This window comes from Alligator mississippiensis, chromosome 1, assembly GCF_030867095.1.
Source record: "Alligator mississippiensis isolate rAllMis1 chromosome 1, rAllMis1, whole genome shotgun sequence".
NCBI lineage: Eukaryota > Metazoa > Chordata > Crocodylia > Alligatoridae > Alligator > Alligator mississippiensis.
The window spans coordinates 215,855,161-215,873,493 of record NC_081824.1 but is presented as its reverse complement, the minus strand read 5'-3'; the positions used below and the strand labels follow the sequence as shown (position 1 = coordinate 215,873,493).

Below are 18,333 nucleotides of genomic sequence, written 5' to 3'. Positions count from 1 at the left end.
GGTGGAATACCACTGAAGTACAAAGAATCCTCTATGAAATTATAATAGTCCCAAATGAGGAAGTGATGTAGTGTCCTAGACTCCCTTCTACTTACTTACGTTCTCTCTAGTTACATAGAATGAAACCCTAAATTAGAGTAATTTATATGGGGAGAAAATTAAAGATTTAAAAATAAGAGCCAGTCAAACATTTTTTGTTGAAACTGTTGTAATGGAAATTGATTTAATGAAAACCTAGGTTTTCGACTAAACAGAATGACAAATTTGGTAGAATGTATCCAAACCACAAGTGACCTGAGGCAATGCAAACTGAAATAAAGATAAGGCTGGGATTTGCGTGATGACATCTTAGTGTTTTAATCTCAAACTTATGATGTTTGCCATGGCAAACTTTTAGACAATAAACCTGAAAACCTACCATCTATGAAACTAAAATGTGTGTGGGGGGGGGGGCGGACAGGGTTCAATAAGAAGTTAAATTTTCTGCATGAATAAAAAAAATTTTACCAACTCCAGTCAAAAATAGCAAGTAAAACAAGATGTGAGCTACTTTACCTTGTATTCTAAAGAACTGGCAGTAAGTGAGAATTACACTAATTTAAGACTTCTTTACACATATGTACAGCTGATGTAAGTAGGGCTAGAGAATCAAGGGATTTCCTAGTGTACACAACTTATATATCACATCTGAATCTACAGAGTTTATCTTTCATTGCAAACTAACGCATCTCAACAGATACCTTCCTGCCTCTTGTAGTGCAGCACATTTTGGCATTGTACCTGACCTGATTAAGCCTCTTACTAGCTTATTCTGGTGCTTCAGAGACTCCTTAAAAAGTGACTGCCAGTTATGTAGCTAAGAGAGTCAGGCTTAAAAATTACACTAATATGTATTAATGTCTGAAGATCAATATAGATACCTTCAAGAATTCTCTGTTGTAGCAGCTGTATTAGAATATGAACCAAGAAAAAAGGACTACTGAATAATTCTGAATAATACTGGAAAATTTAGCCAATTAATTTGCCTTATTTCATAAATTTCTTGCAAAGATTTTAAAATTTTCTTTAGTATATTTGTTATTTAACATTAATTGCCAAACTATTTCTCTGAACTATTCTGAAATGCAAATTCTTTGATTTTTATGGTGATTTTCATATAGGTAATATAGTTAATACAAGACAAAAGACGGGGAAAATATGTAACAAAATAAGATAGGTTTTCATGGAGATGGATGTCTCATTCCAAAACCTGTTCAGCTTCTGGTTTCAACCAAAATGTTTTCACAGGTCATCATTATTTCTGAAACCTATGAGAAACTAAGACAGAGGTTATTTGTCGCATAGTTTGTGGTTGTAAAAATATTCTATCAGCCTGTTAAACTCAGTAGGGTAGAAGGCAAAAGGAATTTATTTTCAGGGAGAGAAGTGACCAATTATAGAATTAATTTTTCATACCAATTAATTAGAACTCCTGGATTTCTCATCTGTGATCCAGCATGCATGATCTGTAGTATGTTTTGCTCTGTACAGGCAACTTAGTTGAATTCACATATAACAACCGTCTACAGGGCAATGTTTCTCAGAACTGTAGAATCATGATTGAAGCTAAGATCTTTTGTCTGGAGTATGAGATTTTTGTCCAGATGGGACACACTCCACAGCCTTTGTAGAAACTGTTAACTTGAAGTAACAACAGCAAGCAGACATCAACAGCTAGATTGCAAAAAGTGTAATACCTTTGGAATACAGCTAAGCCCAGGTCAACAGCAACATATATGTGGAAGATAAAAAAATGTTTGGCTTTTTCCTTCTTTTTTTCCAGAATATCCCTCATCAAACTGTGTAGCTGATACAGCACCAAGAAGTTAATTTTGCATTAAGCTATTAGAATTATGGTCTTGTCTCTGCTGGATCTTTCAGTTCAGTTTCAGTCCTTTGTGACATATCAGATTGATTGATCCTTAGGATAATTTCATTCATTAAGGCTAAAATTGCCATTGTCATCCTGTGAAGGAATATGGGGTCTCAGGTGTTGCCCTTTCAAGTTAAAAATATCTGTAAATCCTGGGAACCTGGCACTATGAAGGCTTGTATACTTGAAAGTTGGACTTTCTTTGCACTGTCTACAATTAAGTTAAATAAAAGGGGAGGCTTTTATATATAGGGTAAAAGTAAAAGACTTTGAGGGTAATATATTGAAATATAACTCTTATTACACTATCAAGCATCAGAAGATACATGGAATGTTAGAGTGCACATGATATTTTATACACATACATATACGTAAAATATATTGCATTTAACCATTGTGGTATAATAATTTATCAGTATTAATATGCTCAAAAAGAAACACATCCTCCTTAACTGGTCTAATTCTGATTATAAAGTGAATCTTTCAATAATCCAAAAAAAGATCTGCTTCTACATTTGTTGCCAAGAAAATTATTTCTAAAAAGATGTTTATGTTTATATTTGCTACTTATTATAACTGTGCCATGTTATCAGTTAAGATGCAATTCCCAGACATAACAATGGAGAAAACGTTTTTTTACTAGACAGTCCAGAAGAGTAAATATGTGCCTACTCTCCCATATTAGCAAAATTTAAACTCTTCAGGAAACTTTTTTAAATGAAGTTAAAAATAATTATTAAATTATGGGATTTACACTGAGAAAATCCTTGGGCCATCATTTTTTTAAATCATGGTAATTTGCTTTTTAAAAGGTGTTTGAAATCCTAGAATTTACCTCTTGGCACCATTAAAAAAATTTAGTTTATAATCCCCTAATGCGCTTAAACAAAGCCTTCAATAGTTTAAATTGTTATTAAATATCTTTTGGGATTATAATTTTATGGGATTTTTTTTTGCCTGATTAGATGATAAACGTGCAGATCATCAAATACTCATCATATAACCAAACCAATTACATTGTGTAATCCCCAAAATGAGGCTTTCATTTCCAGCTTTTTAAATTATCCTTGCTTTAAAGAGTACAGTATCTTCACAACAAGATTAAAAGTATGCACAAATCATTTTTAACTTCTAAATTGGAAGAATGTATTGTTGGGATGAACAGATGAGGGGGTTTGAAGTAGAAATTACACCTGCCTTGTTCGCAATTGAACTCTTTTTGTTTTGGGGTTGGCAACCATCTTATTTTTTTCAGGACAGTTCCTCATTCTGCAACCTTCACTTGGGGCCAGGCCACCTGATTCATGAGGAGTTCTGCTTTAAAACTGATGGCATAATATAGTTCTGAAAATAAAATCTGGGGTATATAACATTTTGCTATGTCTTACAGCATCATGCATGAGGCTTGATGCAACTTTCTGACTGAGCCATGGAAAACATCATAAATTTGAGATAAAAACACTGAGATGTCATCAGATGACATCACTCAAATCCCAGTCTTATCTTTATTTCAGTTTGCACTGCCTAAGGTCACTTGTGGTTTGGATACATTCTACCAAATTTGGCAAGCTATCATTTTTTATGCACTTTTTTGGAGCTCAGATTTACAGTATTTTTCTAATAGCAGATTTCACACACAACACAATTTACATGAGATCATTTAACACACTTCTTCAGGTAAATTACAAGATTCACAGGTAAGCTTAGCTCAAGTAATAGGAAAATCAGCCAGCTACCCCAAGGGGGAATTTTATAAAAGTAAACACGGAAGTCAGAATAGCATTTGCTAAAAATAAAATTATTTAGTCTTAAACTGTCAGCGTGGTCACTATTTTTAATAGTTTTAGCTACTGGTGTTCCAATTTTTCTTTATTCTAAAAAAAAATAGACAATCTGGATTAATTTATCCCCTTGAGTGTTCCTGAATTCACAGCCTACATCCAGAGAAGACAGCACTTGCATGGCCTTTGGACATACATCAAGTCAGTCCTGCTGCATCACTAAAATTAATGGGGATTTGCTGAATGACACTGCTGGAGGAGTGATGTGTGAACATGGAATCCAAGGAGTTAAAGCCTTGATTTGGATTTTTCTTCAACAAAGAAAGTTTACTTCTAAAAGCAAAATGACAAGTAAAGGGCAAACCTTAGGAAATGCGGTCCCAGACTATACACAGAGGAAGCCTCAGCATATTTTTAAATATAATAAGAGCAAAGAAGAAATTAAACCAACCTCTAAACTTTTAAAAAATCATAGTTGTACATTTGTTTCAAATCATTCTGACCATTAATCATTAATATGACAGACACAGCAATTACTGTCTGTTTTGGTTAATTCTGTGCCATTCATGTGTATTAATATTATATTTGTGAGCAAGTTTTTATCTTTTAAAAGATTTTTCAGATAGCCCAATTAGGAACTGCCAACAGCCAACTGGAATGCTGGATATTTCTATGTGTGTGTTGCTACTAATATAATAGTAGTTAGGCTTATATAGTGCTTTTCTTCTCTAAGGGCAGCTCACTTATTTATCCCCTCCATTTTTCAGATGGAGAAAGTAAGGCATGGCCATGGAATGATGTTGCTGCAAGTTACCAGAGGTGAGGAAAGAACTCAGATCTAACTCCTGTTTCAAGTGTTCCATACACTGAACACTGATATTGCCAGCCTAGCTGTGTTTCCCCCTTTTGTTTTTACTCAAAACAATTGTTCTAGGGCATTTTAATGATATCATATCACTAATATTGCCATTATGAAAAAATCACTTATTGTGAAAATCCAGGCTCCACAGTTTCTTCTGCCTATTCTTCCTTGTAGTTTGTGTAGGAATGCAGAGATGTTTCAAAAATCTTACTGTGCATGGAGGTTTGGCCAGTCAGTCTCCATCACCATAAAGGAGGCTTAACTCTCTGGATTAGGCAACTCCTAGCCTGTGCAATCCAGGTCAGGTGTTCACCTCCCATTTAGGCATCCCACCTTTCATTAGGTGCTAGATTTCTGGAGACAGATGCAGAAGGATGTTCTCTAGTGTCTGTCCCTCTATCCTGTTTGACCTGTACTGGATGTTGCATGCACAGTCTCTTCAAACTCAGTATCAAACCTAAGAATTCATCAGGTTGCTTGTTCATCTTTCATAATCTTGGTCTTTCTCCCCCAGGAGTTTTTCCAGGCACAACAACAAAAATGAGTCTCCTCTCCCATGAATAGAGTGCCTGGCCCTATTTTGCACTTAAGCAATCCTGCAGATGGTTGTTAAGATTTGTACTGTATCCATGCACTGAACATCAAACCTAGACTCTGATGGAACAGTCTTAAGAGTCATGCCTTCACAGATCTGTGAAGTACTCATTTTCCTTTAATTGCCAGTTTATTTTGAAGGATCCATGTTGGTGGTCTGCTCTATTTTCTTACATGATTTCCAAGAAGTTCAGTTCCTTTCTTAGACAGTCTATAAACAGTGACTCAAGAGTTACAGAAAGTTGGATGACTTTGTGTTGATAGCCAGGACTCTGGTAACTGCTGATGTCTTGTGATATTTCAGATATAGGTCAGGCTATGCTTAAATGAAAAAAAAGAATCTACCTCTCTAATATTCTGTAGTGATGAATTTGATTCAATTTGTCTCTTTATCCTGGTTTCAAACGGATTGGGTAAGTAGCCCAAAAATGTGTACAACGTGCTAGTCAAAAGAAACTGCTTTCTCCTGAGAAACGTTTGAACTTGTCTTGGGTTCTCATTCCAGCTCACTTCTGTTAGTGTTAATTGTTAAGAAATAACTCAATTTCCTCCAGCTATCCAGGGAAACAGAGAGGTTTGCAGGTCTCAGATCTTTACTTGAGCATCCTTAAAACAGGATTTTTTCATGGGATGGGGGGTGAACGGACATGGTCTTCTAGTTTGCAAGTAGAGTCCAAAGCACTCGGGAGGCCATAGCCCTGGTGTTCCTGTTTATACAGAATGCTGAACCAAGTGATGATCAGATACCCAGAAGCCTTTTAAGCTGGACTCAAATATTACGTTCCAATTTTTTTTCTTAAAAATGCATCAGTAATCATGCTCCTTTTTGGTGGAATAAGCAATCGCTCTTGAATATTACTAATCCCACTCAACAATTCCCCTAGAATTATAACTTGTGGGCACTTTTGTTACTTTGTCGAGAGGGTCCAGAGAAGGGCCACTCGTATGGTTAGGGGTTTACAGGACAAGCCCTATGAGGAGAGACTGAAGGACCTGGACCTCTTCAGCCTCCGCAACAGACGGCTGAGAGGTGATATTGTGGCTGCCTACAAATTCGTTAGGGGGACTCAGCAAAGGGTCAGAGATGCTCTTTTCACCAGGGCGCCTCTTGGGGTAACAAGAAACAATAGTCACAAACTGACAGAGAGCAGATTTAGGCTAGATATCAGGAAAAACTTCTTTATGGGTGGCCAAAATTTGGAATGGGCTTCCAAGGGAGGTGGTGCTCCCCCCTACCTTGAGGGTCTTTAAGAGAAGGCTGGATAGGCATCTGGCTGGGGTCATCTGACCCCAGCACTCTTTCCTGCCTAGGCAGGGGGTTGAACTCAATGATCAGTTGAGGTCCCTATGAATCTATGAATTTGTCCAAAGCATTACATTCCTAGCTTGCTGTTGGATGTACCTGAGATTAGCAAGGGCAATGACTATCTCCTTTTAAAAAAGAGGGTATCCGGACTGGTGGGAAAAGCCTGCCCATATCTGGAAGAGTTACTGGACTGGATTATCTGGTTTTCTAGTGTCCAGGATGCAATGAGGCTAGTTGCTAATATAGCCTGTGAGACACAGTTTTCTACAGCCATAGTTCAGGCAGAGCTGACTCTTTCCATAGCATCAACACACTTCACTGTCATCTTTCTGCAGGTTTATAGTCAGTCATCCATTTCAATGCAGGTGTTCTCTGGGGCTCTTGCTTTTGAAAGAAAAGAACAGAACTCTGGCTTCTCATGATAGAAAAAACCACATCCTTATCATGTAATAACAAGTTACAAAAATTTGTATTCTCAAGCTCCTCCTAGATATAACAGGTGCTTGAAAGAGCCTAAAACATCTGATTTTCTCAGCAATGCTTCCCAGGGCTTTTCCTATTGGTAAATAGTCTCTTGTCCCTCCTTAAGATGACTTGATTTGGTTGTAATAACATGCAGTCTGCAGTAAGTTGAGGTGAAGAGTATGATCCAATAGTTTTACCAGACTGAACAGGCAAACCTCAATTCCAACAAGATGTTGCAGGAACATACAAGTAAAGAGGTGTTTTTCACTAAAGATTCACAGAATTACAGCTGATCTTGTACCTGGATGGTAGATCTTTAAACTGGCAATCCTGGCAAAAGGGCATTGCCTTTATTGCTCGGGTCCTGAGGATTGCAATCTTCACTCATTACAAAGTGAGAAGGTTAGGGTCTCTGGGACATATCTGCCACAAGCTAGTGGCACTCTGGTCATTGTAGCAAGCAGCTTGGGGAGAGGTACTCAGCATATATTTACAATGCAGCATCCACTGCACACAGTTGGAAAGTACCTAGTTCATGAGAGGCTCTTGTGGAAACAAGTAGCGACAATAGAAATAAAATGAATATCATAGCACCTCCGGAACAAGACAGCTTGAGCTGGGGGTATGCACACTAGGTGTGTGTATTTGTCACACTTTGTTGTGCGTGAACTGTTTTCTACTCTAACTGCAGGGTTGCCGGAGTGCATCTCCCAACTGGGAATGCAAATTGGTTCCACAATATCAGCCAACTGGCACAGAGACGTCAGGCTGGTATGAGGATCAGAATGCCACTGGACTTACGGGCCAGGATAGAGTGTCTCCAATGGCATGGCATTTGTGGAATGTTTTGGAATCAACTGCTCCCAAACTAGTGTAACACACAACAGTACTACAGGCTCGGGGAGAAGACAGCCTTGTAATGGGGGTCCAGCATTTACCTGGCAGAGCGATAGCTACCTCAACTGCCTGAAGTAGTGGCACCCTGGTTTTACTCTGGTCTTGTGGAGACACAGAAAGCATGGCACCAAAAAACCTCCTTGTGCAAAATATGGCAAAGGTAGGGAGCAACTGGCAGGTGTCTAAGGACCCATCTAGGCAGGGAAGGGAGTCAGTAGTCAGCAGGAAGGTTTGTTTATTTCAAGGTGGAGCAGGAAGGGCAGGATTCTCTCTCTGATACCAGTGCTGACAGCCTTGTCAGCTACTGGTTGCTCTCAGAGCGAGGGAAATAGGGAGGATTTGCATAACCATTTCTCTGGTGTTGGGATTGGGCTCCTTATATGATCCCCTACCCCAATTACAGGAGTGAAGGAAGTGGATCATTGATGCACTTAGAGAACAGAAGTGTGGGACAGACTTTGGGATCATGCAAACATTTCTTATTTGTGTCTCATGGTTCCATCATGGACAGGGGCAGTTGGAATATATTGGTCTGTGGGATGAAATCCTAAATTAATGAGCACAGGATGATGCCTCACCACACAATACTCATAGGCTGGACAAAAAGAAGGCTGGTATTAGGAACATTTCATCGATCAGTAACAGGAGCTCTCTCAGATACAGTGTTCTTAATGAAAACAGCAGCCTAAAGCTCAACCCAGCACACCTTTCTGGAGCTTTAATTTCTAATCACATACAAATACAGGTACCTGTGACAACAGAAATAAGTGTACATATTTTTCCTTGTGTTAAATACAGCAATAATTTATACTCGGAGCCTAAGACAAATATGTTTTTTTTCCATTTAACCAGATACATTCAAACCTTTCTCTGATACATATTCTGTGATCTCTAGCAAATTTTTTTCTTCCCATTTATTTTTTTAATTTCTCCAGAACACAGAACAATGGGCAAAAGGGTGCACTCTGCAACACAGTAACAGCACCTTCCATGAAAGCCGAAAGGAGCTGCAGCCATGTGAACAAGGGCAGAATTGGTCTCTAACATTATTAAGATTTGATTAATCACACTTGGAGAAGAGCTCCTCTCAGCCACTGCACTCAAAACCAAAACACTAAAAAGCAACATAAAACATATAAACATACTATTAAAGCTCTTTCTCTGGGCATCTAGCAAACAATGAATGCAATGACTGCAATTGCTACCATCAGAAATACTCCAAGCTCCCTGTCAGTAGCATATTAAAACCTTTTTATTTTCTACTAGCAAAACTATGACAATTTTTCCATGTTCATATCACATATGTGATCTAGAATGCACTTACTGTGAGATGCTGGAACAGCCATGCCCTCATGATATTTGTGGCTACTTTGGGAAAGATGCCACGCTTTTTATGTCGCTTTTTGTCCTTATCTGGATCATCATCATCACCTGTGCTGGGGGAAGCTACACTGTTGTCCAAGCCGTCACCTGTAAATATAGTGAATCAAATTTTGACTTATGCTACCTTTAGATACTTCGGCCAAAGCCTGACGTTGGGTATAAACAGCATGAATATTGAAATGTGATAGAAATTCTTTAACATCATAATTTACCGGAGCAGGGGTGGGGGAGGGGTTGAATAATTATCTCAGCACAGTTCTGGTTTATTCGGAAGAGTTACAGGAATGACATAGCCACTTCCCTAATTTGATGCAGGATTTTTGCAATTACCCCACATGCCAGGGTGCAGAAGTGGTCTCTTCATGATATGTTATTTTACAGAAATAACTTCCACGTGTTTATAGATCAGGAAAATGGTGTTTGACCAAACTGTGGTTTGCAATATGTTGATTCTGTCAGATCACCTTAATATGTGGAATAAGTGGTGTCATTTGCTACTCAGTGATGCACAGCTCAAATGAGAAGAGACAGTTTGGAAGCAACCCTCTTGCACCCCTGCATCCTTTACTCAAGTTCAAAGAGACGTTGGTGAGATTCCGACTCTGTTAAAGAGCAAATTTCAAAAGAAGCCTAAAGGCATTAGATGCTCAACTCACATTGACTTTCAATGGAATTTGGGCACCCATGCCCCTCAGGTACAGTTAAAAATCCCAGCCTAAGAAAATTCACACTGTGGTAACTGGATACCACATTGATGTAACTATCAAAGTCAGTTGTGGTAACATGTAAACCCTGTCTTACGCTGGTTTACCATGACTACCATAGGCATTTGCACTGGTACAACAAAGCACTGGGAATTTCTTTAAAAGTTGAGAGGGCCTTAGACAGCTCATCAAATTAACAGCTTAGCAGCAGAAGTATTAAACCAGGTAGCAGCCACTTTTGTCCATGATGCACCAGTGGTCTAGTATTCAAAGAAAAGCAAAGGTTGCAGTGTATAGTCAAACTCTGCAATTTTTGTCATTTAAACCCTGAAAGCAGCTTATAAACAAAACTATATAGCAATTTATTCCTTCCATCCTCTACATATGGCTAGAATGGTAATACCGTGGCTTCCAAAGACACTATTTTTGTAATAATACAGAGTTGTGATGTAATTAGGCACGTGTTCTTCACACCCCTAGGCAAGAATGGTCAAGAAAGTCATCCAAACTGGGATGAATCCAGAGTAACTCTTTTTTGTTAGGAGTAGAAAAGGAAGGGCTTTGGACTGTCAGCATTATGATCTGTTATACAGAGTTTAATGCAAAGAAGTGATTAGACGTTTATATTTTTAGTATTTTAGTGACCATGGCAAATTTGTAACTGTTCTTATGACTTGCTCTGTGTACTTAATGAAAGGCTAGCCTTGAATATTCATATTTACAAACAGATATCTTTGACAAACGAATTCTGTGAAAGCCCAGTATATAAAAAAGGCTTTTATACAGAGAAGCAATTCACCATATAAAATAATAATTCATAAAAGAAACATGAGCAAAGGAAACAACTCAAGAGCATTTACAATTTCCATGGGCTAATCCACTTGCTATCTGTGAGAGGCAAACATGGAAAAGAAAAATATTACATGTTCATTGATTAAAAATGAAAAGCTTCTAACCTAATGACACTGCCTTTCTCCACCTCCCTCTGATTGTTTCACCCCTATTTTTAAAATACACTTTCTATCCATTTCAAAACCCCTTCAGAATAATTTAGTAGGCAATGCCTAGCACCTGACTAGAGGAGTATTCATTGATAATTTATGGAAATATCTACTATAATCCAACGGAGATGACTTTTTTTCCAGCTTTGTGCATCAATAGATAATCAAGGCCTTAAAGCCGCCTTAGCTTCCCATTACCTCAGGCAAAAGAATTCCTGAAAGCATGCCTTCAGGGCACCTGAATTATATACTCCATTAGGAGAGGAAAAGCTTTCTGCATTCCATGTATAACACTCCCCAGAACCTTTCCTGTTTATTTCTGCTGTATGAAAGCAGAAGCATTAGGAACAGAATTTTTTAAGTGAAGACTTATGTAGATACAATGGAGAAACCTTTCAAGCGAGAGCCAGATCACCTCCTTCAATCCCTGGCAGTGACCTATCCCAAATAAAAGGTTTCTGTTACATCATTAGCTCAAGCCAAAAACAGCCTTGGCTTAATGCACAGTTTGTTCTTCCTACTGTTTTTAGGCAAATTCAGCTACTTTACTCCCATCTGGGAGGGAAATTACACTGCTGGGTTGTAATCTAAGACAAGATTTTCATTGGAAGCAAATGCTTTCAATCCAGTGTAAATACTGGTGCATGTTCAGAAAAGCCTAAAACAATAAACTCGGGTCCTGTCCAACACGAGTTAGGGAAAGTGAAAGGAAGAAAGTGGATAATAAAGCAGCAGACTATTCTAAGCCCAAATACTTTGGTAGATTTTAATAAATTGTTTAACCTCTCCTACTTTTTTAAATTGAAAATTGATCCTGGAAGGACAAAACCACAGAGGAAAGTCTAAATAGTCAATTGTGTATTTTGGTATTTCCATTCACTCTGCAATTTGATATGTTCACCTCTGTGAGGTCTCCAGAGAATTTCTTTCCTTTTTTCCTATTTTTAAAGATCACTAAACAAACTTGAAGAACCACTGACCAACCACATGGTAGCGGCTAGGAACCACATTTGTAAAATGTCAGCAGTGACTTCATTCCTGAAGTTGACTTCTCCTGCCGCCAAATGAAGGCAAACTGAAAAGGTGGAAATAATCATAAAAATGATGCTAGTCCATAAACAAGCTTACAGCCTCATTAGTATAGCAGTAGGCTCCACTGGGTGATTTATGCTCGTTTTGCTGATGCCATGAGGAAATGCCATAGGGCAACTTTAGCCAACTGCTAATGGTTTCTGACAGCTTCTTAGCAACTAGTGCAAGCAACGTTGTGGCGTTTGCTAGTGACAGAAACTGAAAATGTCATATTATCTGCCCATGTGTCACGAAGTCCGTGTGGCAATTAACTAGTAGGCCAGTGACTGAGAGGCCAGAGGCTCTTAGAAATGGCCTTTGGCAATTCAGGGGCAGAGTAGGCACACTGCTTGCATTCACGTTGCACATACGCAACATTCTAATGCAGAAATCTGGTTCACACTACCTCTGTCTCAGTCACTGATGAGCTTGGTCCACTCAAATCCTTTGTCTGTAGAGAAACTCCCAGTTGCTTTCTCTTTAGGCATGGCATGACATTATCAGAGGAATTTAAAGTAATCTGTCTTGATATGATTGTTTGAAATGGCACTTTAATTGGCAATACCTGATTCTCTATTTTTGAACACTGAATCCAAAGGTGCTAGCTGTTTTTCTGCTCTCTCACAAATTAGTCTAAAAGGATTTAAGATCACTGAAGCAGACTCATTGCCTGTCAAATTGCTAGGAGCAGAGGAACTCTGCACAGCAACTAGACACTATTTAAAAAACACCGAGCCTATAACAAGCATAAGGAGAGCTTTGGCTCCACATTTCAGTTTCTGAGCTATCAAAACCATGTACTATATGTCAAACTGTCAAACCTTTCAGCATGGCCATTTGCCCTTTCAAATAATATTTAAGAATTGTTTTTACAAAATTTTATAGGCCATGGTCTAGTGAAAGAGGCCAACCAACAAAGAAAGGAATTTGTACTACAATTCGTCCATGGACAATTTCTTGTGAGACCTGGGCCTGTCCCCATGGAGTAAGGCAGGTGACCTGTGGCAGCTCCCAGGCTGTCAGAGAGCTCAGATTTCAAACACACTCAACTCAAACGTCCCAGAGTTGCCTATTTAAGCACACCCAGGCATTTAGGCCGTGCTATCTTGTTCCTTTCAAGAAAGGATAAAGCACCATTTATCATATTCAGACCATTCAATGGGTCAGGCTGGCCAAGTCAGCAGGGGTTCCTCTCATTCAGGTTACTCCCTCCAACAACTTCCCCTCCTGCCCTCACCCCCAAAATTGTGCATACAAACAGTAAAAGGCAACATGATTTTCAACAATCCCACAGCATTTGTTCGCAAAATTTATTCCTTTTGAGAGTAACTTTATGCGTGCACTTGCATTCACTAGTAACAACGATGAGCAGAATCTGCAGAACTAATACAGCACATCTAAACCATTTTTCTTGGTTTTACAAGAAGCCAAAGTGAATTTTACTACAATTTAACATTAAAAGACAGGAAGTACAACATTTTGTATAATATCTAAATTTAGTCCCAGTTTTCAAACATGGAAGCCTAATCTATAGTTAATCTTTATACTTAATATTGGTATTTAATTTATATTTAGGCATCTTCATAAAAGGTGTCTGAATTTACATCTGGGTGGAATGCTCATGATTCACATTTATTTCCATAGGAGCTACAGGTGCTCAGCACCCTTGAAATTCAAGCTGCTTCTCCTGAGGTGTCTCTGGTGTATCCTCACAAACACACATTATTTTGTGTATCGTGGTACCCTCACTGAATTCAAGGGAACTACTACAGTTAAGGATATAGGCCAATATGCAGAACTAAAGTTCCTAAGTTCAGATGTTGGCCCCAAATCAGACACCAATATTGGAAATTTTTGTCTATAAAAGTTATATTCCATACATTATGCATATACAAAGTAATCCTTTGAGCCTTATTCATTCTACTGGATTGCTTGCATGAGTAAGACAAGCAGGACTTTGCTCACTATATATAAATTTGTCTAAATATACACTTGACCAGAATGTTAATTCCTTTTCCACTGGATGTTTAGGCTGCAAACACCCCCTTGTTAGGTGTCTCAAAAAGCTAACCCTACTTCTAAAGCCAACTGATAAATATATCCCCCCAAATATTTACACAATCGACAATCTTATTCCAGTTTCCATTTCACTGCAAGTAGTGCTGTCATGTGATGAAATTTGCGGGAAAAATATTGATATTTTCCATTAGAGGAACACATTCTTTTAAAAGTCTGCATTTCTCAAGAACATTTAACATTTAAAAAGAGGTGGCTTTTCGGCTGGGATCATACTGATAAAAATAGTTTAAAGCTGCCGGGAAAAAAGAACAGCTTTGCAACAAGTCTGAAAAAATTAGACAGCACTGAAACTTGCACAACCAATCAAAATGCAGGATGGATGGCACATTCCAAGCTCCAGCTTTTACAATCCACTTTTAGATAAGAATCTAAATCCACCACTTTAAGGAGTTCACTGAAGAAAATGTTAAAGAACAGCACTGGGAAATACCACAGCAACTCTTAAGTGCCCCCTGAACTGCAAGGCTCCATTAACATAGGACTAACCCAGAGTCTTTTAAAATACACAGAACTCCCTGCATTTAAACTTATTCCTTACCAAATATTTCACATGAATGGCTGCTTCTGACTCTTGGAACAATTTTAGGTTGCACACTTTTGTGCTTAATAATATAATACAATGAAAAAAATCTACTATAGCCAGAAACTCCTGGATTTTATATTAGAATGACACTGTTTTACGTTCCAATGAAATAATAGACATATAGCTTCATTTTATGGTCCTTTAGATAATGTATTTTTTAATTGAATAAAAGTAAAAGTAAACTAAAAACATTCATGTATGCATTTCCTTTTTAATTCTGACTACTTTTATTGTGAGAAACTTACTGTTCTCTAAGCAGAATATTTTAACATTTAACCATTTACTCATTGCTCTGTTTTTTCCTTTCTCCTGTAATCTAAGCAATAGCACAATCCATTTGGAAATCATTCGTCAAATGAAGGTGTTCTTTGTCATTGAAAAGATTGATCTCATACAATTAAAAAAAAGATCATGGGAAAAAAAAGCATTTTGGGAAATCTGGAAGATGTTGAAATGATGTTAGCTTATCAAATTGTATTGGAAAGGTGTGTTTATTAACAAGCATAATTTAAACTATTATAATGTTTCAGAGAGATTTTAAATGGTGACAAGACAACTTCTCTCAATTTTACACAGAGTGAATTACAATGAACTACTATAATTTATGCACTTTTATCTCAGTGCTCCCTTACAAAATCTATGTACTTTTTCTCTCACAAGTTCCTTAAAAATATGTAAGATAGGTTTGCCATCATTTTGAAGCTTTTAGAGAGCATAAGGGGTCCAAATTGTGTGAAAGTCTTCATGTATGACACACAACATCTTCCAGCTCAAATCCTGCTGAATTTATGAGCTGAGGACTAATGCTGAAGATTCAGGGATGCTGTAAATTCTTGTAGAGTAGGACAGAAGGAAACTATTGAATCTTGTTGGTAATAGAATTTGGAACATGAAATATCCTTATGTATCGCCAATGATTGACTGGAATTGGAGAAGCACAGGGGAATGTGGAGCTTTATATTTTTATAATACCAGTTCAAATTCGGCCCTGGACTGTAGTGACTAAAGTAAAGTAATTTCCAAATGACAGGTATTCAGAGGCATCTGGGAAATGAGTTGGTGGTATGATCTTAGCTCCTAGTGGGCAAATGTATGCTTTCACAAAAAACTATTCCCCCTCTCCCCGCCTTCCCTCCTCCACCTGTGCTAAGCTGCAAAGCTAAGCAGAGACAGAGGGGACAAACACTGAACCACCATCTCATTCCAGAACACATTTAAGACAGATTGGCACAACAGTGAGATATTTCCACATCTTTTAATCCATGCTATACCTGTTCTTGTGGGTAAACAGGAGGTTTCACATGACAAGCCTGTCAATCTGGCAGTTTTCACAACAAAGCATTCATGGTTTTAAAAAAAAGTAACTGTTCACCCACTGCGAACTGCTCTCAACCTGCCAAAGCCCCAGCATGGAACTAGAACTGAGAATGGGGAAGACAAGAAAAACGGTCAAGTAGAAAGCTTAATGTGGCTGTGGGATTTCTTTATTGAAATAACATTTTCTATGAGTTCAGTTTCACTATTAGGCATATCTGATGTAAGAGCCTGATCCACTGCCCGTAAAGCCAATTGGAAGACTCAACACTGAATTCAAGGAACTTCAATCAGACCCTGGCTCATTTACAACAATGATGGAAGTTTCTTTGAGATGGGAGCAAATTAAGAACAGCATTTCAAAGGAGAGACAAATTTTCTTTTTAAAGAACAACCTTGTTAAATATATTTAACAAAGAAGGAAAAAGAGGTAATGAGAAACAACAAAGTTGATAATGAGCATTAGTAATGAACAAATACTGTGTGTTTGGGTTTGCACACATTTCCTAAAGAGATGCATTACATTTTTCATGCAAGGATTCAGACCATGACATAAACAGTAGGAGGTTGTCAGTCACAGATAGCATCCATATTTACAAGTTACTAAAAGAAACAGTTGCAAAAATATCCTACACAAATATTCATAGACAGAGTAACCTGGACAGGTATAAATTACACTCTGACATTTGACAAATTTTCAAAGTTTTTTCCTTCTTGAAACATTGTACTTTGTTCTTTAGAGACAGAAGCACCTTTTTCTAGTAACTTGATCCTCCTTTTTGACTTGAATTCCCCTCAGGCAAACAACGAGCAAATTAGCTGTCTACACAAAGAGTAAAAACAGCATTGATGAATAGAAAAAAACACAGATTTTACTCATTTTCATCCGTTCAGCAATTTTCACAGCTAAACACCAAGGAAGAACAAAATGTAGCATAACTTCTTAACGGAGTCCAGGAAACTCTACTATTATGGACAACTTGCAAGATCATTCTGGAGACATGTATCTATGCTCCATATTAAATATTAAAAAGAAAGCAATTAATTTAATGGGAAGCAAATAACTTTCTTTTGCCAACAACATAAGTTTGCTTTGGGCAGTTGCAAGGGTAAAGACTGAAGAGGAAGTACCTGGTTAAACCAGAAGATGTATTGCTCTTAACCAAGAATAGTCAAAAGCTCTTAACAAAATCTTATAAGTAAAATATAGCATAAATATCACAACACTGGTTGAGGGAAGGTGTTTTTCAATACAAAAATTATATGCATTGTTCAGATATGAGACTTCTTAAAAACCTATCAGCTCACATCTTCAGCTGGTGTAAACTGGCACTGTTCCAGATCAGCTGATGATCTGGCCTTTTATCTTTTTCAATAGGAAGGTAATGATAGTATATCTAGGAGACAAAAATACATTTTTGTCTGAATTTCAGTTTGACTTATGCTCATCTACAGGCTACACAATGAGACCACATGAAGCAGCAAAAAGGATTACATCGCTAGAACTGTGTCACCATAGCAGTCGGCCAATATTGACGTACCTAGAGAAAATGGGATAGAACCACAGCTAATGTGAAGCAATGAGGCCCCAATGCAGATGAATATCTGGACCCCTCCATAAGCATATTCTACACAGCTTGTTGGACGCCTGACTACTGGTCTGAAGATAAGTGGAGGCAGGAGGATCAAAATGAAAGTGAGAGCACCACACTTACAGCCTGCTAGCAACATTATTTACAGGAATAATTTATTCCAGCTATGTATTATAAAAGGCCACCTTCCTTCATTGGGTTTGTCTTCAACCTGGGTGCTGTGCACTGCCAAGAGTCATAGGACTGATTGCAATCTTACTCCAGCCACTGGTGGCCTTAGGGTTGATGGGGCCCTGGGCAAAAGAATCAGTTGGGGCCCCTTAGAGGCTTAATTTTGATTACCTATGTATCATAGATCTTTTTAATATTCTTTTGGGGAATTAGATAAATAGTTGAGTGTTGAAATGCAAATAGAGTCACTTCCTTGCAAAAAATTTGCCACCCCCCCCCAAATTTGTTGCAAAATTTTGGGGCCCCCTAAAGTGTGGGGCCCCAGGTGGTCACCCAATTTGCCCTCCCCTAAGGCTGCTACTGCTCCAGCCAGAGAAGGAAGCTTCGAAGATTCATGCAGTTTTCAACAGAAATTACAGTAAAATATGTTTTTTCACTCCGCCTTCCCCAATTGTCTTTTGGGGAAAATCAAACCAATTATTTCATTCACTTGAATTGTTGAACCAGACTGAAATATTTTAAGTCAATTCAATATTAATCTGTGTTTTTCTGAGCTATGATGGTAGGCAATTATAGTTCAGTTGTCTTTGCCCCAGTGCTCTTTATTGGTAAAAGTGC

The 18,333-nt window shown here is 38.0% G+C and overlaps 1 protein-coding gene across 1 annotated transcript in view; it reads right to left on the bottom strand.

Annotated features, from left to right (window-relative positions):
- MEIS1 (Meis homeobox 1) overlaps positions 1-18,333 on the bottom strand; it is a 124,770-nt gene that overhangs the window by 52,010 nt on the left and 54,427 nt on the right. The window contains exon 8 of the mRNA XM_006264785.4: positions 9,142-9,287. Coding sequence (XP_006264847.1) covers positions 9,142-9,287 — 146 coding nt within the window. The remainder of the gene's footprint in view (positions 1-9,141; positions 9,288-18,333) is intronic.